The following is a 26,745-nucleotide window of genomic DNA, read 5'->3' as shown; positions in this document are numbered from 1 at the left end:
CTCAGCTCACAGCTTCCAGTCTATCTCAGCTCACAGCTTCCAGTCTATCTCAGCTCACAGCTTCCAGTCTATCTCAGCTCACAGCTTCCAGTCTACCTCAGCTCACAGTTTCCAGTCTATCTCAGCTCACAGCTTCCAGTCTATCGTGAAAGGAGGCAGCTAGAGACAAGAACTGAGCAGAGACCATGGAGGGATGCTTACTGGCTCACTCCCCATGACTTGCTCAGACTATGTCTTTGAACCACCCAGGACCACTGCCAGGGCAGCACTACTACAGAGGGCGGGGCCCTCCCACACCGATCAATAATCAAGAAAATGTCCCACAGAGTTGCCTACAGGCCAATGTAATGGAGGCATTTAACACAATTGAGGTTTTCTCTTTTCAAATGACTCCAGCTTTGCTGGAGCTCAGGAAACTAAGCAGCACACTGCCTAACATTAAGATTACAACGGTTCGCGCTGGAAAGAGAACTTAGTGGGTCAGGGCATCCATGCACTGCCAACCTGAAGACCCGAGTTCAATCCCTGGGCCCCACCCACATCCTAGAAGGGGAGAACCAATTCCTTAAGCACCCAGTTAAGGTAAAAACATTTCTTAGACCAAAAAGTTTCAATAGTTCTAGAAATCACTGTTAAATCACCTGAACTGCCCTAACTAATGAGTTCCATACACCTCCTGTGGCATTAAAAGAATGGCTGGCTTGGGCGTGGTGGCGCACGCCTTTAATCCCAGCACTCTGGAGGCAGAGGCAGGCAGATTTCTGAGTTCGAGGCCAGCCTGGTCTACAACGTGAGTTCCAGGACAGCCAGGGCTACACAGAGAAACCCTGTCTCGAAAAACCAAAAAAGAAAAAAAAAAAAATGGCTGGATATGCTGATGCACAACTTTAATCCCTGCACTGGGGGTGGGAGGGATCTCTGTGGAGTTCAAGGCTAGCCTGGACTACTTACTGAGTTCAAGACTAAATAGAAAGTTCCTTTAAAAAAATAAAATCCGTGGTATGGTGGTGAATGTGCTTGGCCCATGGGAAGTGACAATATTAGGAGGTGTGGCCTTGTTGGAGGAAGTGGGTCACTGGGTAGGCAGACTTTGAGGTCTCCTGCTCAAACTCCGCCCAGTGCAGAAGAACGCTTCCTTCTGGCTGCCTGCAGAAGAGGCTCCTCCTGGCTGCTTTTGGATCAAGATGTAGAACTCTCAGCCAGGCATGGTGGCACACACCTTTAATCCCAGCACTCAGGAGGCAGAAGCAGGCAAATTTCTGAGTTGGAGGCCAGCCTGGTCTACAAAGTGAGTTCCAGGACAGCCAGGGCTACACAGAGAAACCCTGTCTCGAAAAACCAAAAAAAAAAAAAAAGATGTAGAACTCTCAGCTCTCCAGCACCATATCTGTTTGAATGTTGCCATGCTTCCCACAATAATGATAAATGGACTGAACCTCTCAAACTGTAAGCCAGCCCCTTTATTAGAGTTGCCTTGGTCATAACGTCTTTTCACAGCAATGAAATCCTAACTAAGACACAAGGCTAAGCCACACAAGAAAGACAATGCTGGAGACACATGAGCCTCCCCTGGGTGCAGTGTCCCCTACTAAACAATAAGTGGGGTAGGTGGAGCCAGACCCTCAGGTTCATAAGAAAAAGTAGTTTTCTAAAATTTTAGATGCAGCCCACTAATATTTACAAGTTGGTAATGAATCCCAAGTTTTACAACGATAGAATTAATTCTGTACCAAACAAAATTAATCTATATTCTGGGTTTAAACTAAAAACAATTCAACAACTTTTATTCTCCCTCAGGCCCATTTGTAAAACTGAATAATGTCATGTCACAGGCCTAGTAAGAAACAAGGCCCTAACAAGAAAGGTAACGCCCTCTAAAATCTTGACTCCACAGCAATGTGGCCTCTCTACAGTACTGACAGATTTAAACATCTGCCTATAACACAGGAGGCGTGGGGGGAGACAGCAACAAGCAAGAGCTTACCTTCCGTTCTTTGTGCCACTCCTGATGCTCCAAAACTATGTTCTTAATGTTCTCAAAAAAGTCCTCCTTTACCAGACTGAGAGCTCTGTCTGGCATGGCCTTGTCTGCTGAAATAGCATGCTTCATATTTTGATAATGATCGTGAACATTCAGCATTTCCTATAAGGAAAAGAGGATTTTTTATTTCTTATGAGATGTAGGTTTTTTTGTTTTTGTTTTTTGTTCGTTCGTTTGTTTGTTTTAATGATTGTTTTGTTTTATCCTAAAGGACAGTGGCTACAAGTTGCAGGATATATGCTAAAATCATAATAGGAGCTCTCAATACCTAATTAATGAAGTCATAACCGCAACACATTAACTGTCAACAAAGCCACTTTCCCCAACTTCGAGAGTATAAGAACAAACTCACCTCTAATACCTCAGAAGTGATAAGTTTCATTACACGATCATTCGGGTCCTTAAATTTCTGTGTCACTTCAGTTTGTTGAACTTTTTTCTTCATTCTACATGAAAGCTAAATACAAAGAAACACCTTTTAAAATGAACATCCTGGGCTGGAGAGACGGCTCTGTGGGCAAAGGCACTTGCTGGGCAAGCCTGGTCACCTGAGTAGATTCCCACGAATCCCCATCAAGGTGAAAGGAGAGAATAGACACCACAGTGGTCCTACTGTGCACATGCATGTACACGCATGTATCACCTACATACATTGTCAAATGCACAAACATGCACAACAGTAACAGTTTTTCAAAAATGTTAAATGAGCTAAAGAACTTAAATAAATATAAGCCTGGAATAAATTTATATCAGTAGAAGAACACACAGTACACTTCTTAACTAGCCATTTTTGGAGTCTGGGAGATGCCACACTGAATGCTACAGGGTCTGCCCAGCTTCCAAAGGTCTCATGATTTGCCAGAAGGAGAATATCTGTTCTTCTAATCTCAATTGTTACAAAACTGAAGAAATGATGAGATTTATTAGAAGTTCATTTTTTTTTTTAAGATTTATTTATTTATTATATGTAAGTACANTGTAGCTGTCTTCAGACACTCCAGAAGAGGGCACGAGATCTCATTACGGATGGTTGTGAGCCACCATGTGGTTGCTGGGATTTGAACTCTGGACCTTCGGAAGAGCGGTCGGGTGCTCTTACCCACTGAGCCATCTCACCAGCCCAGAAGTTCATTTTTTAATCAACTAAGATTTAAATTTGTTATTCTTCAAGTAGGCCCTCTTGACATCCAAATGGAGAAAGGCATGAGGCTGAAAGAGGCAGCCCAGTGGCTGAGGAACAGCCTCAAAGCATGTGGCTCTGGGCTGACCCCTCAGCTCTGGAAAGAGATTTTAGAAAGCAGATACAGATGTCGGATCTTTCCCTGCTCACAGTAATTAGCTTCAGTGTCGTCCACAAATACCCTACACTCAAGAGAAGAGGCTCACCTCTGTCTGCAGGGAAAATAAGACAATCAGAAAATATTCTTCTTATTGCAAGGCTAGAGTTTTGAACACCACTAACAGACTTCCCATTTTCAGGAGAACAAAGCAGACTGTAGACAATGAATTGTAACTGCTTGTTTTGAAAGTAACTATTTTTTTAAAGCCAGGTGGTGGCCCACACCTTTATTCCCAGCATGCAGGAGGCAGAGGCAGGCAGATCAAAGCCAGCCTGGTCTACATAGTGAGTTCCAGCACAACCAGGGTTACACAAAGAAACCCTGTCTTGAAAAAATGCAAAAGAGAAGAGAAAAAATGATGTTTTTAGGCAACATACCAGCTTGGGCATCGCTGTGAAGTGGAAGGCTCTGTCCAGCCGAAGCTTCCTGAAAACAAAAGCTGCGTCGAAATGCTGTGCATTCATCAAGTCTTGCTGAAACCTAATAACTTCATCCCAGTCCTTCAAGGCAACTCGGATCTACAGCAGGGGGAGAAAGTCACTCAGTGAATACGCTGGATCCTTTCCCACAAACGTCAGCCTAAACACTGGCATTTCCACTTAAGTCCTTTATTATTTAAACAAAATAAAAAACAAAAATAGTGCCTGGTTCAAGTTTCTACCAAGGGACAGTAATCACCAGGCCTCACCTTTTGTTTCGGCTGGCACAGCTGTGTGTTGTACAACCCGTATAGAAGATACAAAGCGCCAACTCTGATCTGGAATGTGTGGGGAGGCAAAAAGTAGCGCCACGCCAAAGCTAAAGCTTCCTTTGTAAACATGTTCTTTTTTAAATTCCTCATTTTGCCACTGCAAAACAAAGAGGAAATATTTCCACTGTTATATAAATATGGCATATGCTTCTGTAAACAGCCCCTAGGAACTAGAGGAAGAACCCACACCCGACCCTCTTGTGACTCAAACAAAAAGAACTTATTTTCTACTGTCCTCGACACCACACACTGTCAGGTAACAAACAATGACACTGCCACCAAAACACCAGCCTTGCTGCCAAACTGATGACTATAGAAAAAGCTTCAAACTCATATTGAGTATTTAAAACATTTAATACTGAAATAACCATGCTCTTACAGACTCAAACACTCTGTGTATTTTAATCTATACTATACATTTCCCCCAATAGTCTCCAGGATTTTCATCATTTTCTGTCCATGGTAACCTTAAGTGAAAGTCAGAGAGAGTTAATACTACCTAACCCATCTTCCCGTTCATCAGAGCACAAAAGCAAGTCTGAGCGATGAAACAATGAAAGCGACTTTGAGCATACCATCCGAGCGTTCTGTGACAGGCCTTAAATTGGCAGATTAAAAATGTTCTCCATTTTTTAAAGCCAGACACAACAGCACACTCCAGAGACCCTAGCAATTGGAAAATAGAGATAGAAAGATCAAAAGGTTTAAGGTTATCCTTGGTTACATACTGAGATCAAGGCCAGCCTGGGCTACAAGAGATCTAGTCTCAAAACAAAACAGGAAGTTGGGGGTGTTGGCCCAGACTGTAATCCCAGCACTCTGGAGACAAGAGGTACGGACTGTCACAAAGTCAACCTTCAAATACAACCTTAGCTAAAATGCCTCAAAATACATCATATAATTATAAATATGCTGTGGTTTTCATATTAATAACAGCAAAACAAAATGGTAAACACCTAAGCACCTCAGTTAATAGTAATAAAATATACATCTCATTACAAATGGAGGAGGAAACAATAAAAATAATAAATACAGTAAAAGAACACAAAAGACCTACGGTAGGTAGTGTGGAGACCAAAATGACTCCTAAAGAAAATCCAACTGGGGTGCAGTGGTATACGCCTTTAATCCCAGCTCTCAGCAGGCAGAGGCAGGGGAATCTCTGTGAGTTTGAGACCAGCCTAGAATACTCAATTCTAGGAAACTCTGGGCTTCACAGAAAGATCCTATCAGGAAAAAGGGAGAGGGGTAAGGAGGGAAAGTTACCCCAACCTCTTTAGTACAGTGAAAGACTTTAGAAACAGAAAAGACAAGACAACAGGCTGTGCAAGGTGATGGGCACCTTTAATCCCATCTGCATGGTACTTTCCAGGCCAGCCAGGACTGTATAGTAAAACCCTGTCTCAAAAATAATAATAATAATAATAATAAATAAATTTAAACTAAGTTTTAAAAGGAAACAGGAAGACATAATAGATTTAGATTCTTTTTAAAGATAGGGTCTCATCTTCCAGCCCAGGCTGACCTCAAACTTGCAATTCTCCTGCCTCTTGATCGCTCTAATTATAAGCCTCTGACACCACACTTGATAAAATTAACTTCCTCTAAGTCTCAATTTTCTTTTCTTTTTTTTTTTTTTTGAGACAGGGTTTCTCTGTGTAGCCCTGGCTGTCCTGGAACTCACTTTGTAGACCAGGCTGGCCTCGAACTCAGAAATCTGCCTGCCTCTGCCTCCCAAGTGCTGGGATTAAAGGGGTGCGCCACCACGCCCGGCTATAAACTTCAATTTTCTAATCTCTAATACATGGAACACTTATACCTGCTTTTCAGAGCTCTAAGTTAAGTATATTAGATAATGAATCCATTACAGTTAGCTACATAAAACATCAGTTGTACAATAGATAATTTTTGTTGTTATTTTGGGTTTTGAGACAGTGTCTCCTGCAGAATTCTCTTTGAAGCTAGGATGGCCTCGTACTCCTGGCCTTGATTCTCCCCACATTCTGGGCTTAGAGGAATGCTGCCCCAGAGCAGGTTAATTTCATCACCTGTAATAATTTACAACTTAATTTGTAATAACTTACAAACTACATAATAGTCTAAATCAATAGTATAAAAAGTTCTATTTTATTCAACAAAAGATCTAGTAAGATTTCATTCAATCATTTACCCTTTTCAAGAATTTATATGGTGTGGTAGGTAATACAAACACCGTATTCAAACGTGGGCAAGGTGGTGAATGCCTGACATTAGAAGGAAGAGGCAGGCAAATCTCAAGGCCAGTCTGGTATAATGGCAAGTTTCAGGCCAGCCAAAGCTACACACAATGAGGGCAAGTCTCAAAAACAAATAACAATAAGGAATACCACATTAATCACATGGCTGTTCTCACAAAGTTCAGTCTAAGGGAGAAATCAAAGGGTAGTAATAACTCTGAACATTAATTTCACACGTCGAACCACCTAATATATTGATTCATTTAATTCCCACACTATCATGATCTATCTTACAGACAAAAAGGGTTGTCTCAGATCTGGGGGAGGGGGACTGGAGAGCTGTATTCAAATCCTGATGCCCAAGACCCATCATCTCCACTCTTCACCGTTATCCAAGACTGCGTCTCTAATTATGAAATATACTCTAGACGATGAGATAAACACTTCGTGCTGGGGGTAGACAGAACTCGAGCCTCTCACTTAGTCCCGAAGGCCAAAAGAATTCCCTAAAGAACTGTCATTTGGGTTCAAAAATGACTGACGAAGTGGACAAACAAAAGGAGATGGAAAATTCTCAGGCTAGGAAACGCCAGTGGAGTGCCAAAAGCAACTCGAGCCAAGAGAGTGAGTGCAAGGTGTGGGCACTGGAAATGAGGCTGGGGACAGAGGCAAAGGCGGCTACTGGGTTGAATCTGGGCTTTATCCACCTAAAGGCGATACACAGAGATTCAAACCTACACTTGCAACATCAGTTGTTGCATGCTAAATGAATTCGTTCGTAGAGGACCCTGTGTCGGTGGGAATACTTTGTTTCTAACCGCGGATTCATTCAGGGCATAGAAGATTGGAAGAGGTTTGGGCTCGGATGGAGGCGGTGGAGATGCAGAGGGCCGAGCCAGCAGAGTGCAAGGGCGACCCACGGAAACCGCCAAGGCGGAGGTCGGGGATGCAGGCTGCGTTCCCCACGGGGGAGACAGGGGTAGGAGGACGAGGCACACCCACCAGAAGATAGTCGCGAACTTCATGCTGCGCCAGAGCTCCGTGAAGTCTTCGAAGCGCACGCTGTCCATCTCTTGGAAGCGGCTGAGCAGCGTCTCGTAGTCAGTCTGCAGACCCGGAGGGATCCCCACGCCTTCAACAGTTCCAGCGCCCGTGGAACGGGTCCCGGAGCCCGCAGGAGTCCCCATGCTCACTCACTCCGGTACCCGGCTTCCCCGACGCCCAGAAGGCCCTGTAGCACCGCCCCAGGCACGTCACGTCACGTACGCGCACTCCGTGACGTACTATCCGGGATCTCAAGGCCCGCCTTCATCCGGGTCTTTCCTGGCGCCTGCGGCGCTTCTTGCGCGTGCGTGAGTGCATGGTGATTTTAGTCTAGGAAGCCGAACATGGCGTGGTCCGCGCCTTTAATTTCAGTGCTTGAGAGGCAGAGGCAGGAGGATTTCTGTAATCTGCAAGCCTGCCCGCTGTATTCAGCGAGTTTCAGGTCTACATAGAGAGAACCTCTAAATAAATACATACATAAAGAAGACCTTCAAATTAGATAGGTAAGTAAATAAAACAATAGTAGTGCCTGCTAACTATTAGTCAATAGGACATGAAGACTCGGTTTCTTTTGTTTTTTTCTTCGAGAAAGGGTTTCTCTGTATAGCCCTGGTTGTCCTGAAACGCATTCTGTAGACCAGGCTGGCCTCAAACTCAGAAATCCGCCTGCCTCTGCCTCAACTAACAGCCCCGAAAAGGATTTGAGGTCTTCATTGCCTCCTGACTTATGTAAACTACATTTAGCCTGCCAGTCTTCTTTAAAGTGACTCTACAGTAGCAACCTTCCTCCATGTGGGAAGATGATCTAAAGAGAACTTCTTAGGAAAGGAACTCCCTTGGTTCTTCCTCATTGCCAAGATCCCCTACAGTCTATGCTTACTTGAGTGATTAATTTGTGGCTCTCCAAGTAATATGCAACCACTCCGGGCAGCAGTTGCTGCTTCCTACCCTTGTTGCCTCTGACAATCTAGCACAGTCGTGTGACAGGAGCACCTGCCTGATACACTGTTGTTTGGCTAAAGTAGCTCTCTAGAAATCCCACTTTTTAGCTTCTCCCAGGGGCTTGTTACAGGTTGGCATTCTGTATTTGAACTGTATTTCTGTTTTAAAGGCATACTAATCTTTAGAAAAGGTATTCTGGGGTGTGCTTGTATGGATGCACTTATTTTATTGTTTGTAATGGTGTGTGTGTGTGTGTGTGTTTTCATGAACACACCTCCTGGCCCATGTGGAGGCCAGAAGTTGACGACCGGTGTGTATACATATATTTTAGTTGTAGTGGGTTTTAGTGGGTTTTTTTGTTTGTTTGTTTTTTCAAGACAGGGTTTCTCTGTATAGCCCTGGCTGTCCTGGAACTCACTTTGTAGACCAAGCTGGCCTCGAACTCAGTAATCCGCCTTCCTCTGCCTCCCGAGTGCTGGAATTAAAGGCGTTTGCCACCACGCCTAGCTGTAGTTGATTTTTAATTTTATGAAAATAGAATTGCAATCTACAACTCATATTCTTCAAATTATTTTTAAACATTCAAGATGTATCTGTGCTGCTATTTGCAGCCATAGTTCCTATTTTCACTGTTGCTTAATACTCTGTTGAATTAACACTAATACTTTATTGAATTAATACACAATTTGCCCACAGTTCCCTCTTGGAGTTTATTTAAATTCCAGATTTTGCTATCATAAACAAAGCCACTACAATCACATCTCCACCTACTTTGTAAGGACAAAATACAGAAGACTTAATCAAATTTGAATTTTCATATCAACTTTAAAGCTTACTTCCTGTGACAAAAATCCTTAAGACAATTTACTTTAAAAAAAGAAAATGTTAGCTGGTTATGGTGGTGGTGCACACCTTTAATCCCAGCACTCAGGAGGCAGAGACAGGTGGATCTCTGTGAGTTCAAGGCCAACCTAAACTGAGTCCAGGATAGCCAGGGCTGGTTACATTGAGAAACCTTGGGGAGAGAGAGAGAGAGAGAGAGAGAGTTAGTTTATTTGGGCTTCAGTTGATTGTTAGTTAACCCTATTGCCTTGGGAGGAACGCAAATGATGGAGCTCTTAGGGGTGGGTGTGTGTATGTGTGTGTGTGTGTGTGTGTGTGTTGGGATTCAAGAATCACCACCCAAACCATACAAACACTGATCTTAAGCAAGAATAGTTTATTGAACAGACATCTTCATACTGAATGTTCGGGACAGCAAAAAGGACTCGGAAGCTTAACTGTAGTATTAGACTGCTCTCAGGATAAGACATTTTATAGGAAAAAACAGCTTCAGACGTTTAAAGGGCAAGGAGGCGAGCAGTTGGCTTCCTAGGCAAAGCTCTTTGGTCCTGAGTACAGTAAGCAGGGTGGTGAACAGGGAAACTTCAGAGCATTGAGATAACAGGGAATGCATGCTATAGTCTTAACTTTGGGCTTATTAGTAGCATTCTTCAGTGTCAGCCACAAAGACCACCACGAGCTCATACATAGGTGCAGGAAGGGCTGCCAACTGCTCAGCTCTGACTCAAGATATTTTAGACATAACAGTTCAGATTGACCTTTGATTTGATGGGTCCTACATAAAGTTTTGTAGAATTTCTTAAGATTAGCAAGCCTCAATCAGAACATTCATACAGAACAAAACAGGGTATGTGGTCAGGATGTCGTTGCTTTAAGCCCAGTCACTTCTATGTGTCAATGACTGGCAGGCATGTTATAGCAACATAGCTGGCAGGCATGGAACAAAATGGCTACAGCTATTATGGGGGTGAGTGTTAGACCATAACATGTTGTTGTTGTTGTTGTTTTGGCATTATTTTTAGGGGTGTGTGGTGGCCATGGCATGTATGTGGATACTAAAGCACACTTTCAGGCAGTCACTTCTCGCCTTCTGTACAGGGATCCTGGGATTTCTAACTCAAATCTCAGTTACCCCTCTGCAAGAGTTTCACTGACTAAATTGTCTTACTGACCCAGTTTTTCTTTTTCTTTTTAAATGGCATTGTTTTATTTTCGCCAGCAGGCGTGGGATACATGTTGTTATAGGTGTGCTGGGCTCAGTGCAGGTGTGGATGGGGTCAGGGGAGGTGATGACTTGGTGGTTGGAAGGGAAGGGAGAGGATTAGATTCGCTTCTGGGAAGTTCGGGGGAAGGAATCATGGCACGCTATAGCTAAGCCGCCAATGAGGTTGAGAAAGTCTTGGAAATCTAGCTGCCCATCACAGTTGAGGTCCAGCTTCTTCATCATGCGGTCAAGGACACCGGGGTCCTTCTGGTTGTTTGTGAAGGCAGCCATGAAGGAAAGGAATTTAGTTTGGGAGAGTTGAGAGCTGTTTCCATCCTTCCCGCTGGACTTTTGGAAAACAGCAATCAGGGACTCAATGCATCTCTCCATCTCTGTAGGCATTTTTGCCAAGTTGAGGAGCAAGGTCCAGCTGCGACTGTGGCTGACGGTGGCTGGAACAGGAGTGGCCAGTTTTTCTTTTTCTAATTAGTATTACGTATTTATTCATTCGTACATTCATCCACATATCCATTTCAAGAGAGATCCTTACCTGGAAGCTCCTAGATAGCTCGTGCTAGCTTAGAACTTGAGATGTTCCTGCCTCAGCCTCCCTGGTCCTGGGATTGCATGTGGTCACTACTGTGCAGGGCAAATTTTAGCTTTAATTGGCAATAATTCTCCCTATTCTGGATTATATAACCCAGGATTATTTTGATATTTTTAAATACTGTGGGGAGATCAAATTGGGCTAACTAATATACCACCACCATCTCCTTACTTAAAAATAATTTTCTTGATTTATTTTTTGCATTTTCATATATGTGTTTATATATATATAACACTTATATACAATTTGGATTACCCCTCCCCTATCCCTCCTCTCCTCCTGACCCCATCCCCACTTCAACCCTCCCATTCTCCCTTGCAGTTTCCTATCACAGTAGCTGTTTATCCTTTACTCCCTTTGAAGCTCATTATCGCAGGCATTTTGTTTCAGTGGTGAGCTTAACAACACAAGGAGGTTCTAGTAAGAGCCTACGTTGCCTGCATCATATCGTGATGAAAATCAGTCCGTGTGTGTGTGTGTGTAGCTCCAGCTGGCTTGAAACTTGCTATTCAGGTCAGGCTGGCCTCAAACTCACAGAGGGTACCTCCTCGGTCTGCCTCCCTAGTGCTGATATTAAAAGCATGCACCACCGTGCCTAGCTCTTCATATATTTCTTTTGTTGCTGAAATTACTTCCCTGTAGGAAATATAAACAAAATTTACCTCAACCTGAAATCCCAATGACAAATTGAGGCATGATTCTACCAAAGTTTACACTGGGGACCAATGTATAAATAAATCAATGACTTCATTGGGCTTCCTTTAATAGTTAAGGGGTTACTTACAGGGGTGTGGGTATGCCTACTCACAAAGGTCATAGCTGAAAAGCCTTTAGCCAGCAGAAACAAGCCCCCACCATTCCCTAGTATTCCCCAGACTATATACTCTAGCCCCTCCAGAGGCCTTGTTCAAGGGGAGCAACGTTGTGTACCATAAGTGGGCATAACTGAACTCCCAAGATAGAGTTTGCTTGGTTCAAAGGACAGTCATGCTGTAACAGGCCCCCAGACCTTAGCATAACTGACAACATAATGGAAAAACCATTCAGGCCTTGGAACCAAGTCCACCTGCCAAAAGAAGAACAAAGGCCTAATCCGGTGAAGTCCATGGCTCTGTGAATGTCTCTAAATGCACTAACCTTGTCTTCTGCAGCTCTGCTTCTGGCTAACTCTGCTTGCTAACTGAGGTGTGTTCACCCAGGATGTGGGTTTGATTGCTTGTTTGTTTGTTTGTTTGTTTGTTTGTTTGTTGGAATTAAAAGCTTACCCTCTAAAAGGCCCAGTGTAGTTGCCAACCTGCTAATAAAGACTTTCTATTGGCTTGAGTCTGTGTCTTTTCTGGTAGACATCCCACAACAATGCACAATGTTCTAATGCACAATGTTCTAAATCTCTCATTTCACTTCTTCTTCTTTTTTCTTTTTTTTTTTTTTTTTTTTTTTTTTTTTTTTTGGTTTTTTGGGTGTTTTTTTTTTTTTTTTAGTTTCTCTCTATAGCCCTGGCTGTCCTGGAACTCACTTTGTAGACCAGGCTGGCCTCAAACTCAGAAATCCACTTGCCTCTGCCTCCCGAGTGCTGGGATTAAAGGTGTGTGCCAGGACGCCTGCTTCATTTCACTTCTTCGTCAGCCTTTCATCACCATTACAAACTACTTGACGTAATTTATTACCAATAAGTTAGCTTGAGTCTTTTTGCTGGAGTTGGACAGAAGTTATGAGTAGGGTTTGACACTCCAGACCCCTGAGTCCCAGAGGTTGATGGATTGATACAGAAAGCTTGCTACTTCGGCTCATGGACACTAAGTTTGGGGACTGAGAGGTAGCTCAGTGGTCACTTATGGCTGTGAGCCTCAGAAGCTGGAGACTTACGGTTCCAAGTGCTCAGGAAGAAGTTTCCTGCTTTGGGCCTTTGTTACCTGAGTCTGTCACGCCATTGCTGGCATACTCCCATCTCTCGACAGCCACCCATATTAGCAGCACTTAGTGTCAGCTAAGCCTTCAGTCCCTGTGTCTTAGGAGTTCACACTCTTGGCCTCTAACAGTGGCTGCTGTTATAATTCTCAGGCCTGGCCACTGGAGCCAGTAGTAACCCCTTGCAGATCTCTGAATGCTGGGTCCTCTGTTCTGACGACTTAGAAGGAATCTGGAACTCTCTCAGAGCATACCATCTTCCACTTTTGGTCTTCAAGACCTTCCACCTTCTGTAGTCTTGGCCAGCTTCTCTTGCCTTCTCTCCTTCCATGGTCCTTCACCATTTTGGGTGCCTCTGCTCACCACAGTTTCTTCCCTAGGGTTGTTCTCTGGGTCCCTTCAGTCCCCTTCTTGATGCTATTGCTGTTATCACTGTAGCCTGTCAGCACAGTCAGCCTCCGGTTGCAATTCTTAGGAGCAACACAAAGGAGCAGACCTGACCTCCTCACTGAATCAAACAGTAGAGAGGAAGAAAGAAGGGGAGAAAGGGAAGGGAGAAGGGAGACGGGGGAGGGAGAGGGAAGAGAAGAGAGAGAGGGAGCCAGAGAGGGAGAGGAGAAAGGGGAGGGGAGGAGGAGGGAGAGGGCTCTGCAGGAAAGGGTATTTACCACTAAGCCTGAGTTTAATCCACAGGACCTAGTTGGAAGAAGGAATGCACTGACTCTTGAAAGTTGTTCTCTGGCCTCCAAATAGCTACTGTGGCATGTGCATATTTGCATATACACAAAATAAATAAATCTGATTTTAAAAAATTAAAGCCAAGCAAGCAGCCTAGCGATAGAGCCAGAAGGGCGTGGGCAGAATGTAAAAGAGCAGGATTCTAATTAGCATCAATAGCAGCAAAGCATCTGGTTCCACCAATCAAAACCTTGTTTAAACATCAATCATGAGGTTTACATAAGAGCCAGTGAGATGGCTCAGTGAGTAAAAGCACCCGCTGCTAAAACTGATGACCCAAGTTCAATTCCTGGGACCCACAAGATGGAAGAAAACAAAACAACAAAAATCTTATAAGTTGTCTTCTGACTTCTGCATATACAGCCTGGTGCATGGACACATGCATACACGCATGCATGCATGCATGCACATACACTCAGGCATGTGCAGAAAGACAGAAACAGAGACTGCAAGACAAAGAGAGGCAGATAAATAAATGAATAAAAGGAAATAAAATTTAATAAAAGCCTTACATAAAAGCCACGCACAAGCCTCACACTGTACCAATCATGGCTTTCTCTTGGGGTGCAGAGGCAAATTCTTTCCCTTCTAGTCTAAGAGAATAATCCAAGCTAACCAGACCTGTAGGGTTCCTCAAGGCCTGCCTCGGCCTGGTGAAGTCTTCCAAAGCAGATGCAAGCTGTCTAGAACAGTCAAGGCTGAGGTGGAAGCCATGGCCCCAGCAGCTGGGGCTGTAGAGATGCCCAAGACTGGAGTGTGGATTCGGGAAGATGTCTGTGAAGGTTCCAGTGGGCACAGCAGCCAAGCAACAAGGGGAGTGACTCAGGTGAGTTTCCACTCAAGACAGGCATGAGACATGTATCAAAGAGTCGCATAGATTGCACCCCAAACAGCTTAGCTTATTTGGAGAAAAAGTAAAAATTAAAAGGTGCCTAAGATAATAAAGACTTATCACTAACAGAGTTTTTCAATTTTTTTCATTTTGTTTGTTGTTTGTTTGTTTGTTTGTTTTTTAGACAAGATCACACACTGTAGCCCAGGCTCGCCCAGCTCTTGTTGCAACCCTCTCTCCTCTCAATCGTCCTGCTTCAGCCTCCTATGTGCTAGGATTGGAGAGAGAAACTACCATGCCCAACTAACATGAACATTCTTTTTTGTTTTATTTATTTTTTATTTTATATACATTGTTTTTTGCCTCCATACATGTGTGTCTGTGTGAGGATGTCAGACCCCTGGAACTGGAGGTACAGACAGTTGTGAGCTGCCACATGGGTGCTGGGAATTGTACCCAGGTCTCCTGGAAGAGCAGTGGTTATTTGGTGCTTAACTCGTGTTTTAAAAATGCCCCTAAAGGGACTTTAGTTTCAGTGGTAAAATACTTGCCTGACAAGCCCTGGGTTCTGGTCCTCAGCTCCTGCAGGCAGGGGTGTGGTGTAGGTAGTGGACAGGTCGAAAAGCTTCTAGAAATTATTGTGTCCTCTAGCCTGTTTTTGGAATCTTAAAAGGAAGAACATAGCTTGCCTCGGGACTTCAGTCTGTGACGACTTGGCTCTTCTGTGTCTAGGCTGTAGTGAGGTAGAATCTCCAGGTGGGAGGTTGTGACCTCAGCAAGCTGCTCATATATAATGGTAGTAAGAACACAAGGAGAGGACACAGGACAGTATAACTCCACCCCACCCCCACTCCCTCACCCTGAGAACAACAAGGCCATGCCTCTGAAAACTCCCTAAAGCCTGTGGATTAATGAATCCATCAGTGACTAAAACTGGATGATGAAGACAGCCATCATAGACCAACCATGTCTCCATCTTTTAGTACTGCACTGATGACCAAGGTTATAAAACATGAGTTGCGGTGGGGTGGTGACTCAAAACATTACTAATGTTAAATTTAAATGTAGAACCTTGAGTGTGTGTCTGTAAAGGGGCTTGGTATGAAACATCGACTGGCCTCTTCATTTCAGTTATTTTGCTCTTCAGCGCTAGGATTTTTATTTAGCTCCTTAAAGTAATTTTAATTAAAAATCGTGTCCACCGTAGGCTCACTTTTCTGAACACTCAGTCTCCAGATGGAAACACTGTTTGGAAAGATATTGAACCTTTGAGAGGTAGAGAGCTTCACTGGGGGAAGCATGCCACTGTGTGCTGGCTCTGAAGTTGCAAAGGCTGGCCGGACTTCCGACTCTCTGCTTCCTGAGTGTAGTGGTGTGTGTGTGTGTGTGTGAAGTCTGGTTCCTGACTATCAGCCTGGCCCCATGCTGCTGCCTTGACTTCTCTAGTAAGGTATTATATCACCCTAGAACTGGAAGCTAAATTAAACCCGTTCTTCTCTTCCTTCTTTTTTCTGTTTTGTTCTTTTTTGAGACAAGATCTCGCTATTCAGCCCTGAATTGGCTAGAATTGGCTGTGTAGACCAGGTGGCCACAAACTCATAGAGAGTCCTCTGCTTCTCAAGTGGTAGGATTTAAGGGGTACACTGCACAAGAACTAACTTTTTTTTTTTTTAATCACCAAGCTATTTTATCACAGAAGCAGAATACACTACTTCTCTGTATCCTGGGTTAGATGTGACGCTATGTTCATACACTCCTTGTACTCTTAAGGGTGTTTTCCTTTGATTCTCTGAATGTATTTTGAATGGCTGCTTTAAATGTTTGTCCAGTTGGCCATATGGGTCCTCTGACCATGTAACTTTTCTTTATTGTTTTTTTCTGGCTATGTGTCAAATTTTCCTGTTTCTTTTCATATCTCATAATTATTTTGTTTAAAGTTGACTCTTTCAGGGAATTTGTTATAGCAGTTTTTTCATTCTTACACATGGCTGAAGTCCTTCACATGTTCCCCATGGCTCACTGCTTTTACTTGTTTAGTTAGCTACTTGGTAAGACTATTTTTAGAAACATTCATTTCCCTTTCATTGTGCCTGCTAGATCAGCCTGTGCCCTGTCCAAGATACCCCATGGCAAATACACAGTACTTCCTTTGCGAGGATGCCTGGTACTAGGTGACCGCATTTTACAATCAGCATTTGACTTCATTTTGAACATGATATAAACAACACCATCTGTCCAGGAGTATCATGAGGCACAGACTGATCACGTACTTCTAAGAGAACAACCCTAAAAAAAAAAAAAAAAATCATCAGAGTTCATTGGGATCACATGAGTATAGGAGGAAAATGAAACCCGGGGACCTAGGAAAGGTGGAACACCCTCATCTGCACCCCCAAAAGAGAAGACACCTAACACTGTGGAGCTCTGCCAACCACTCTCCTGGCTACCAGTTTGTGCATCTGGGGACTGACAAAGGACTCCTTACTGTCCCAGGGACCTCAGCTCAGCTCAGTCAGTCACCACTGCTGCCATGGCCTCCTCGGATTGTCCACTCAGTCTCTACCCTGTGACTTCCTTGCTTCAACAGTTCAACTCAACCCTGAGATTCGGCTCTGACTTCTCACCCTACAATCCTCCTGTGCCCACACATAGACTTTGCCTATCTGCTTTCCGTCTCTGCCTATATGCAGTAGACTTCTTTAAACTTTGCTGTGGTGTCTTTAACCCTTTTGTAGCCATTCTGAGACTGCTGCTGCTACTACTACTACCACTACCTACACACACACACACACACACACACACACACACACACACACATTCAGAGGGATGTGTGACCTGAGAGTTAATACTAACAAAGATTAGAGTAAAGGAACCTGTGTTTGCTGATCATCGTCTATCAAGGGAAACGGGTGACTTTTACTAATGACAGACAACAAACTGAATGTAGCTTGTGAACTTATTGTTACTTAATAAATTCTGGCGCTGTGGAAAGATACAAACATGTCCGTGTCTCCGACACAGTGCACTCAAGGACTGAGCCAGCTATGCAGCAGTTGCCTTGACTCACTCCAGAACAGTGGTTTTCTGCGCTCTTTATCTGTTTTCCTGGTCTGTCCTGCTGTGGTATCACCACCAGATGTTAGCCTCCTCAAAATGGTAGCTAATATACCCTGGGGCATAAGGTGATCCACAGTCTAATCCAGTTGAATTTAGGAAGTCTAAGGAGGGACTTTTTTGAGTTCAGTCTTGGCTGTGACCCGGAGGCTGTCTCTTCCCTGGCGCTCTGGTAAACTAGCTCACCTGCTGCATAGCCTGTTGCTCCTAGAGAGCTACCAGCCCCTCCTTACTGATTGCCACCCAAGCACGCCCTATTTGCAAGAACATCTTTAGTTTTTACCTGTTTCAAATCAAGTCAGTTCCTACAGAGACAATGTCAGAGTTCAGTTCTTAGGGATGCCTCTGCCTGGGCAGGCAGACTCTCTGAGATGATGCTTTACAGCTGGGGGTGGAGGCGGCAGCCTCCCCTCAGAGAGACTCTTCGGCTTTATGGGTGTGACTCCGAGAGGGACCGTGGTTCTGTTATCCTAAGCTTGCTTGCTGAGACATTGAACTCCTAGCCTATACGCGCTAGATAGAGAGAAATGAAGGGTAGCTAATTTCTCTTATCTTTTAGGCACACTTAATTTGAATTTAGTTTCTCATTATGTAGCCATTTCCTCCAAACTGGAATCTCTACCCTGCCCCAGAAATGAATAGAGAAGGGATCATAAGTCCCAGGAAGCCGAAAAGAAAAAAAAAAAAAAAAAAAAAAAAAAAAAGTCTACAGTCTCACAGAACGCGCAGAGGCTCCCAAAGTTACACGGTTCCCAGACTCCTCCACCGGGATAAATAAGCAACAATAGGTGGCGACAGAGAGAAGAGACTCTTCAGAGTAGCTGACTGCAGGTTGGACTTGGAGCTCTGAGCATGAGCTTTCTTGAGTTCCGCCCCACGCTGGAGGTCTGGGTTGTGGTGACGTCACTCATGTGCCTGTTAAGCCTCACTCTGTTTTGTTCACCACGCTAGATTTGGATGGAATCGTTTCTGTGTCCTGGTGATCTGGGGCCTCTCTGCAGTGGAGAATACATGTCTCTTTGTAGCTTCTCAACATACTCTATGGTATGTTTATAGGTAATGACGTTGTCATTCTCATTATTATTATTATTATTATTATTTTTTTTTTTTTTGGTTTTTCGAGATAGGGTTTCTCTGTGTAGCCCTGGCTGTCCTGGAACTCACTTTGTTCCATACCATATACCATAGAGTATGTTATAGTATGTCTATAGGTAATGAGTTTGACTGAGAGCCTGTCCCTCCCAGAGAAACGCCTAGTTGTCTATTGGGCTCTGAGGATGAGGGAGTGTGGGCCTCTTGACCCCACTTACAGAAGTGAGTCTCTGTTGTGCTAGGTTGCAGAGATACTGAAGATGCTTTTAGCTGAGGTTCAGCAAATTTTCTTTAATAACTATTTCACTTTGGGCGATTTCAAGAGACTTCAAAGGACTACTTAAAAGTTGTTTACTTATTTTTATTTTTAAAAATTTCATACAGTGTATTTTGATCATGTCTTTTCCTCTCCAGCTCGCCCCAGAGCCTCCCCACTTCTCAACTCACTCAGTTTCACGTTCCCCCTCTCAAAAATCCAAAACAAACAGAAATGAAAATCAAACCAAAAAAAAAAAAAATTAAATGGGATGGTTTAAACTGGGAACGAATCCATGGAAGCTTTTCCGTTGCTAGCTGCTGGGGATCCGTTTAAAGGCGTTGTCCTTATCCTGGACTTGCTTATCATCTAGAGCAGAACAAATCCCTACAAGCAGACGGGACAATTTTAGTGTATGATGAAAGAGTTAAGCACAATGCATAAGTGAACATCTAGGAGTCTCGGAACTCAGTCCATGGAACTGAGTTCTGAAGAAGAGACATTATCAAGGAGTCTGAGATGGGAAGAGTTCTGCAGAGAGAGAAGGGCACGTTCCGGATGGATATAGAGGAGATAGAGCATTAATGAGAGAGGTTAGTACCATGCCCAACGAGAGAAGCTGGTGAAATAAATAGAGAACAAGATAACCCAATGCCCGGCCAAGCAAGTGAGGGCTGGTAGCTGTTGAGCTGGTACTGAGTGCCTCTGGAACGAGACATCTAGCTGTCTCAGGCATCGCAGACAAGCAGAACAAACAGAACAAACAACGGCTCTTGGGGGTCAGTTCTCTGGGGATGGTTTCAGTTCAGGAATAATCAGGACCTTGCTGGGCAGCCCACATCTAGTTTCCATGATAAAACCTTCGAGAAAAAGAACAGGATCCAACTGGATGTGATGGGAAAAAGACACTGGTGGTGAGAGACATCTGGGGCTCTGGTTTCTCTGAATAAGTGGGGCTGTTCACTGAGAGAGGGATGGAGGAAGAGACATTTGAAAGACAGGAGAACCTAAGTTTACCGGTCAGTTTGGCGTTGTCATTCTCATTATTATTATTATTATTATTATTTTTGGTTTTTCGAGACAGGGTTTCTCTGTGTAGCCCTGGCTGTCCTGGAACTCACTTTGTAGACCAGGCTGGCCTCGAACTCAGAAATCCGCCTGCCTCTGCCTCCCGAGTGCTGGGATTAAAGGTGTGCGCCACCACGCCCGGCTTTCATTCTCATTATTATTATTGATAGTAGTAGCATGTGTCTATGCTTGTGTGTGTATACGGCATGTGTGCATGACTGTGGATGTATGGATGTCACGGTGCACATGTGCAAGTCAGAGAACAATTTGTTTTTGTTGTTGTTGCTCATTAGTCAATTTGAACATGGTTGGTTCATTGTCAATTCATTAGCTAGTTTTAACACCAGGTCTCTTGTTAGAAAAGCCACACACGTTTGCCTTGCTCTCAGGCTCATGTTAAAGATAAACAGGTTTCAGACGTAATGTTTTTGCTATGCCTTTACCTGAAGAAACTCACTTTACAGTACTGCTCTCAATGATCAACCACTTGTGTCTCATTCATGGTAAATAATTGGGTAAAAAAAAAAGCATAAAGTTTATGCAAGGCCTAGAAGAGGTTAAGCTATGAAGATCTAATAAAGTATTTTAGGGGCTAAGAATGCATTTTAAGGTTGGTAAATGCAAGTGAAAGCCTAAAGGTTATAAGAAAGCCGTTTAAGGCATACAAAAGACTGAAGACGCTTCAGATTTCTTCCCCTCGCTCTGCTACCGTTGTGTTTCGAAAGCTTGGAGTTGTAACACTGATCAATGGGGTTCTGATAGGTTATTAGTCTAACTCTGGCAAAACTATGATCCTCTACCATAGTCACACGTTTAAAATTTTAAGCTTCCTTTAGTTGTCTTTCACGTATAGATTTAAAGGTGTTTCTCATTATGCTAAATTGCTAGACATCCAGTCTTCTGGAGAGAGGAAAGGAACCCCTCTTGTCCCTTCTGCTCCACAGAACATTTCTGTCTTCCCTGAGGTCACCTTAAAGGGTCCTCATGCTTTTAACAACAACAAAATTGCTTAGCAAGCCTTTACTATGACACATATATGATACCTACTAGCCTTTTCTATAGGACCAAAGGCACTCTTTAGTTGGCACCTCTGTAGTCAAACACATACTACAGATTAGTTTTCCACTAGTCAAAACTAATTACACCTTGACCACTTAGTTTTAAAAATGGATCCTTACTTCCTACGAAGACATAAAGATCAGGAGTAATGGCTATGCTGAAAGAACTTCTTGTTTTTAGCAAATTTTGGCTTTGCACTTCACAGCCAATTGCAACTGTAACTCTGGTAAGATTACCAGAGATTAAATTTAAGGCCCCGAGCGCTTCCATATTCTATAAACTCATTTCTGTTTGTCCAAAAATATTATCTTCTTCCAAACGATTGTCAATGATGAGCGTTCACCCAAACCAAATAACATTCAACCTAACAAAACTCACCACCTGGGGCGGCTAAAATTCTCATATACTTAATTAGACATATCACAAAACCACTTATCCAAAATAAGCTTTAAGGGGCTGTTTAAGCAACTAAATTATTTCCTTATTCTCTCTCTCTTTTTTTTTTTTTTTTTTTTTGAGACACCACCTCCATCGATAACTCAGGTTTGCCTTGAACTCCAGGAATACTCCCGCCTCAGCTTCTGGAGGGCTGAGATTGGGACAGTCACCCTCGACTCCTCTGGAGTTCCTCGTTTTTTTTTTTTTTTTTTTGTTTTGTTTTTTGTTTTTTTTCTTTTCTACATTAGATAAAGATTTATTTAAAGTAGCAAAGATCCAACGTGTTCAGAGACCTGGGGAATTTCTGTCCCACAAAAAGCAGCTGACAGCTTTTGCTCGGGACATCCCAGGCTCCATCAGAAAGCGTACCAGGAACTAGGTCCCTGCAGGCCGCGTGGGGACCGAGGCGCGGCCAAGCCCCGCCAGCCTCGCACATGCACTGGAACACGTAGGCGGGAGCCGCGGGCGGTCCTGCGCCCCGCACACAGGCTGGCCGCAGCTGGGCGCTGAGCCCAGGCACGTACCGGGGCGGGGCCAGCCCGGCTCCGGCTGCGTTTCCACCCGCAGCAGGTAGCACCGCGCCCGGAGCAGAGTACTGGGCTGTCCGCGGGCCAGAGACGGTCAGGCTCGCTCTACCGCTCTCAGGCACCTGCCTTTCTCTGCGTTCCGGAATGCGGCCAAGACCGAATAAAGGAAATTACATAGTAAGCGGAGATCGGGTGTCTGAGCAGCGCCTTGGATCAAATCCACTCATGACAGGTAAGAATAAAAAATATTCCCAAACGGCTTAAGGGTGTGAACACAAAGCTCCAGGAGGCGTTCAGAGGAACGGGTGTGGTGAAATGTCGCTTTTATCTGACCAGAGACAATGTAGGATCATATGCTACAGATTGCTCAAACTCGCAAACGATCCTGGACAACAGGTTCAAAGCTACGACGTTAAAGTAAAGAAATAAGCCCAAGGTGGGCAGACTTGAAACACCGTAACAGTTTTTGTTTTTACTTTTTTGTTTTTTAAATCCCAGCTAGCAACATGCTTAAGGGTTTATTGAATTAAACTTTAAAGAAAGAGAATCCCCCTCCTGCCCCTCATTTTTCCTTTCCCCAACTCTTTGCTTGACATTCTTGCCTTAGAACTTTGGACTTTTCACACCTCTTACAGAGGCTTAGAGGAGGAAGTAAGATTCGGAATGGTAACCCTAAGGTTTAACCATGTCTGTTATGCTGTTAATTCCAACAGCTCTGAGAAAGCTGCATGCATCTTTATGTAAGCCTCCTACATGTCAAATCTTCGTCATACCTTACACTTCCAATCACTTCCATGTCTCTATATTCAGAGAAGTAAAGTTTTAGTTCAAACTCAAAACCCATTAAGTAGCTTAAAAACACTCTTATTTGTAGCTTGCCATTCCTCTTCCACATGTGTCACCTCACTCTTAAGTGACACCCGGCCCTCCATTTTCTGCTCTCATTGTGTAGTCCTCGGTGCTCTTTAAACAGTCCGCAATGGGGAAACCAGTATGTTCTGTGGACTGATGGTTAGGGCTGTAGGCTCTAAAGTCACTGATGGCCAGAATCTAGAATCTATAAAGTGAAATGCAAACATAACTTTATAGAGATTGTGAATTAACCTAACGTGCAAAATGCTAGCTAGCTATTAAGTCTGGCATGTAGAATTCAGACATTCATGTCATTTAGACTCAGACTTTGTAAAGCACTTCAGCAAGTCAGCCATTGGTAATGGGTCACCATTTTCAGTTCTATGCCAGTGACACCGAACAAACAAAATATGTTAATTCCTTTTGCCATACTTTGGTGAAGGGAGAGTAATTACTAGTTATGCATTCATAGCAGCACCAGAGAATAGGGCGGCATAGATATACTTGCCAGGAGGGAGAGAAGTGCTTATGGTACCAGAGCAGGGTTATATATAAAAGCACTGCAGAGAAACTCAAGATGGTGGGCAATACTAGGAAGGAGCGGCTGACTGTATCTGGAGTCTAGTGTACTAGGAAGGAGTGGCTGATTGCCTGGAATCCGGGCAGCTTCTTTCTTTCCTGAGAGACCACAAGTAGATACTTAATTTCCCTAAAAGCTCCCTTCTGAACCACTGCTCACAAGTCACTTCCATACATATAACAGATTTATAAATATTTGGAAACTGTACATAAACTTCAAGTTTTCAACTAAAGCTAATTTGTTAAACGTAAATTTTAAATGTTGTGAACTGTGAATATTATGCAGGTGACATCTAGAGCTGTCTATCCTTAAATGTGGATGCACGTTGGCTCATGGTGTACTTTGAATTAATATTAGTACTCTGTTCCAAATTGCTACATATCTGTAACCAATCGCTGGTTCATCCTAAGATTAAGAGCAGCTCCCTAAATGAAACTCACTTGGCCTAGGATTTAACCCCAGGACAAGGCTCTCTCTCACTGGTTATGTAAGGAGTGAGTGAAGATAGGTTTCTGGGCTGGAGTTTGGCACAATGATGGCATGCTTGCCTCCTATTCATGTGAAGCCTGGGTTTGATCCTCATTGTCACACCAATGGGTTCTAAAAGACTGTTATCTCTAGGTGTAGGGACACACTAACCTCCTTCTCCATCTCTTCTTTTACACAAGACACAGGGTATGCAGCCCTCTTTTGTACCCCCCGCGGCCTGGACCCGCTTTGTCGCCAGAGCTGGGCTGGACTTCCTGATTACCCTAGCTCTGCTTCCTAAGTGCACGCCCAGATTCCACCTCTTACCTTTATATCTTTCTAGACTTTCTGATTTTTTAAACTTAGACTATGAAAGCAGAACAGATATAGTACTAGAAAAACAGAGAAAAAGAATCAAGTATCTAAAAACAAAGTTTTTAAAATACTAAAACAAAGTGATACATGAACTAGAAAGATCTGCATATAAGCTGAAAGGTTTGTGGTGTTTATTTGGAAGTTTCTGAAATTCACAATTGCATAAGATACTTTTTTAAAGCTGGCAAAGTAAAGAAACATCAGGTGATATATGATTATCTATAAAATGTATCTGCATATTAATGTGCCATGTACCAATATCACCAAAACCAAACAAGATATGTTCTGAGACCTAAGATTCTCTGACATGCCACATAGTTCCCTGAGAGCGTGGGAAACTCTTGTTTCAGCCCTAGCTTCCCTCTCCTGCTAATGGGAACAGATTAGACATGCACGCAAGAGCCTGAGCCCTCAAAACAGTATGATCATGTTTCATGAACTGTTTCACTTACTCCATTCATACTGCAAATACTGAAGGTTTGTGCTTTATATTTTAATAGACTCATACATTTATAATGGCAAAATTCTAAAAAAATTCTCTTTACAATGCAATATTATGATGTCATTATTTAACATGACATTTGGGGACACATCATACATTAGAAAATGGCAATAAAATGAATGTAGAAATGTACAATCTAATTTTTATAAAGAACTTAAATTTTTGAGAAATGGTTTTAGGAGCTAGAAATGTTGAAACAAATGTTATTTAAACATAAGAGCTGACCCAAGGGGGCCTGGTCCACAGAAGATGTTTATTTGATATAACAAAACAGTACAGTTAGTGTTAGACCCAACCACAAAGAGCAAGGGAATGAAAAATTTATACAATGTACATAGAAAAAACAAGATGTTTACTATGACAACTCTATATTCCTAAAATAATGCTTCTAAAATTACTCAATTATTGAAATCTATATGAAAAAAGGATGTTAATAGCGACAAAGTGCATAAAACCAAACATCATATTTTCAACAAATCAACATACTAGGCAATTTTACTAACAAAGCATGATTTTTTTGTTTACAGTATGCTCAAAATGTCTTTATACCAACAGGGTGGGCAGAACATTTATGTTTAATAATCAATTACACAATATTAGCATAAGCTTCCACAACTACATAGGGACTGTTTTCTTTTGAGTTGATAAAGTCAAGAAACACCAGATAACTTCTCTGAATTGAGAGTTTTATCCAAATAAATGCCACATACCTTCCAGATATAAGCATATTTCTTTATATCATGTAAATGGCTTTACCCATATAAAGAAACCATACAGTTTAAGAATCATTATAAGATCAACAGCTTCATGATCCAGGCTTAACAATTCCATAGGCCAAAAAAATTTCTTAAAAACTAGTTTTATAAATGCAGAATATATTGCATGAGTAATTGCTGGTTTTTAAAGAAAATATATTGTGCAATTGTGACTACCATGTACTGCTGACAAAGCATTATTTTCATGTAAAACATGAAAAAAAATGAGTAAAAAATTTTCAACTGCCTATGATCATGATGAGGATTTACTGCCTTCTTAAAAAATTATATTGGCATTTCATTAAAAATAATTCAATAAGGGAAAAACTCCCTCACCAAAAATAAATAAATAAAAAGGTGCATTTTAAATGACACTACAGCAATGCAATGGTGAAATGCTGAGGAGCTGTGAATGTGCTGTGATCTGGCATTAAAAGAACATATTAAAAAGAGCATTAATGAAAATTAAGTAGAAAGGGGATGAAAACTAAACTGTCTGAGTTTGTGCAGTATTGTAGCCAGGCTTCTAAAATTAGATATAGAAAATATAAATAGACTGCTGAGCCACCAGTGTCCAAAAATAACCAACAGAAACAAAAACCCAACAAACAACAACAACTGAACAAAAACATTAACAATCAAAAGGAATGAGATTCGGAAACGCTCAGTTAACTTGATCCAAAGCTCTGAGTAATTCTTCACCCTGCAGTAGGTTTCTGCTGCCTTGTATAGGAGCATTAACTTCACAGTCGTAACTGGTCAGCTGTGGTAATCCACTCTCATCCATTGACTGCCCCAGCAGCCTACAGGCTAAGTCTGAAAAACAGGGAGATGCCTGGCATCATTAAATTGATTAAACACTTACTGTGCAGTAGGTACTGGGTAAAATAAATTTTCTAGAAGGGTTTTTAGTCCCCTCAGCAAACCCTAAGTAAGTGTAATTGAGTTTATGTCTGCTGTCAGAATGTTAACACAAAGTGTGCTCTGAAATGCCTAATCCCTGAATGCAGGCAGCAGACAAAATGCACCGCACATCTCCTTTCCTTTATTTCTCTTTGAGGCAGGGTTTCACTATGTATTTGTAGTCCTTGTTGGTCTGGATCTCATTTTGTAGACCAGCTGGCCTCAAACTCAGAGATCCACCTGACTCTGGCTCCCAAGTGCTGGGACTAAAGGCACTAAAGGCTCATCCA

The 26,745-nt window shown here is 42.8% G+C and overlaps 2 protein-coding genes and 1 pseudogene across 8 annotated transcripts in view; all 3 read right to left on the bottom strand.

Moving 5' to 3' along the window:
• The window catches only part of Snapc1 (small nuclear RNA activating complex polypeptide 1), a 25,273-nt gene extending 17,687 nt beyond the window's left edge, over nt 1-7,586 (bottom strand). The window contains exons 1-5 of the mRNA XM_021179464.2: nt 7,351-7,586; nt 4,070-4,229; nt 3,759-3,899; nt 2,394-2,498; nt 1,985-2,143 (exon numbers count right to left, since the gene is read on the bottom strand). Of these exons, the coding sequence (XP_021035123.1) occupies nt 1,985-2,143; nt 2,394-2,498; nt 3,759-3,899; nt 4,070-4,229; nt 7,351-7,535 (750 nt within the window). The 5' untranslated portion in view covers nt 7,536-7,586. The remainder of the gene's footprint in view (nt 1-1,984; nt 2,144-2,393; nt 2,499-3,758; nt 3,900-4,069; nt 4,230-7,350) is intronic.
• A 2,912-nt stretch (nt 7,587-10,498) lies between these two features.
• LOC110306439 lies at nt 10,499-10,907 on the bottom strand (annotated as a pseudogene).
• Nucleotides 10,908-24,404: 13,497 nt separating this feature from the next.
• Hif1a (hypoxia inducible factor 1 subunit alpha) overlaps nt 24,405-26,745 on the bottom strand; it is a 39,555-nt gene continuing 37,214 nt past the window's right edge. For all 7 annotated transcript variants that reach the window (XM_029484517.1, XM_029484518.1, XM_029484515.1 and 4 more), the window contains exon 15: nt 24,405-26,368. In XM_029484517.1, the coding sequence (XP_029340377.1) occupies nt 26,217-26,368 (152 nt within the window). In that variant the 3' untranslated portion in view covers nt 24,405-26,216. The remainder of the gene's footprint in view (nt 26,369-26,745) is intronic.

The sequence above is a fragment of the Mus caroli genome, chromosome 12 (assembly GCF_900094665.2).
Source record: "Mus caroli chromosome 12, CAROLI_EIJ_v1.1, whole genome shotgun sequence".
In the NCBI taxonomy this organism is placed as follows: Eukaryota; Metazoa; Chordata; class Mammalia; order Rodentia; family Muridae; genus Mus; species Mus caroli.
This window is presented reverse-complemented; position numbering and strand designations above follow the sequence as displayed.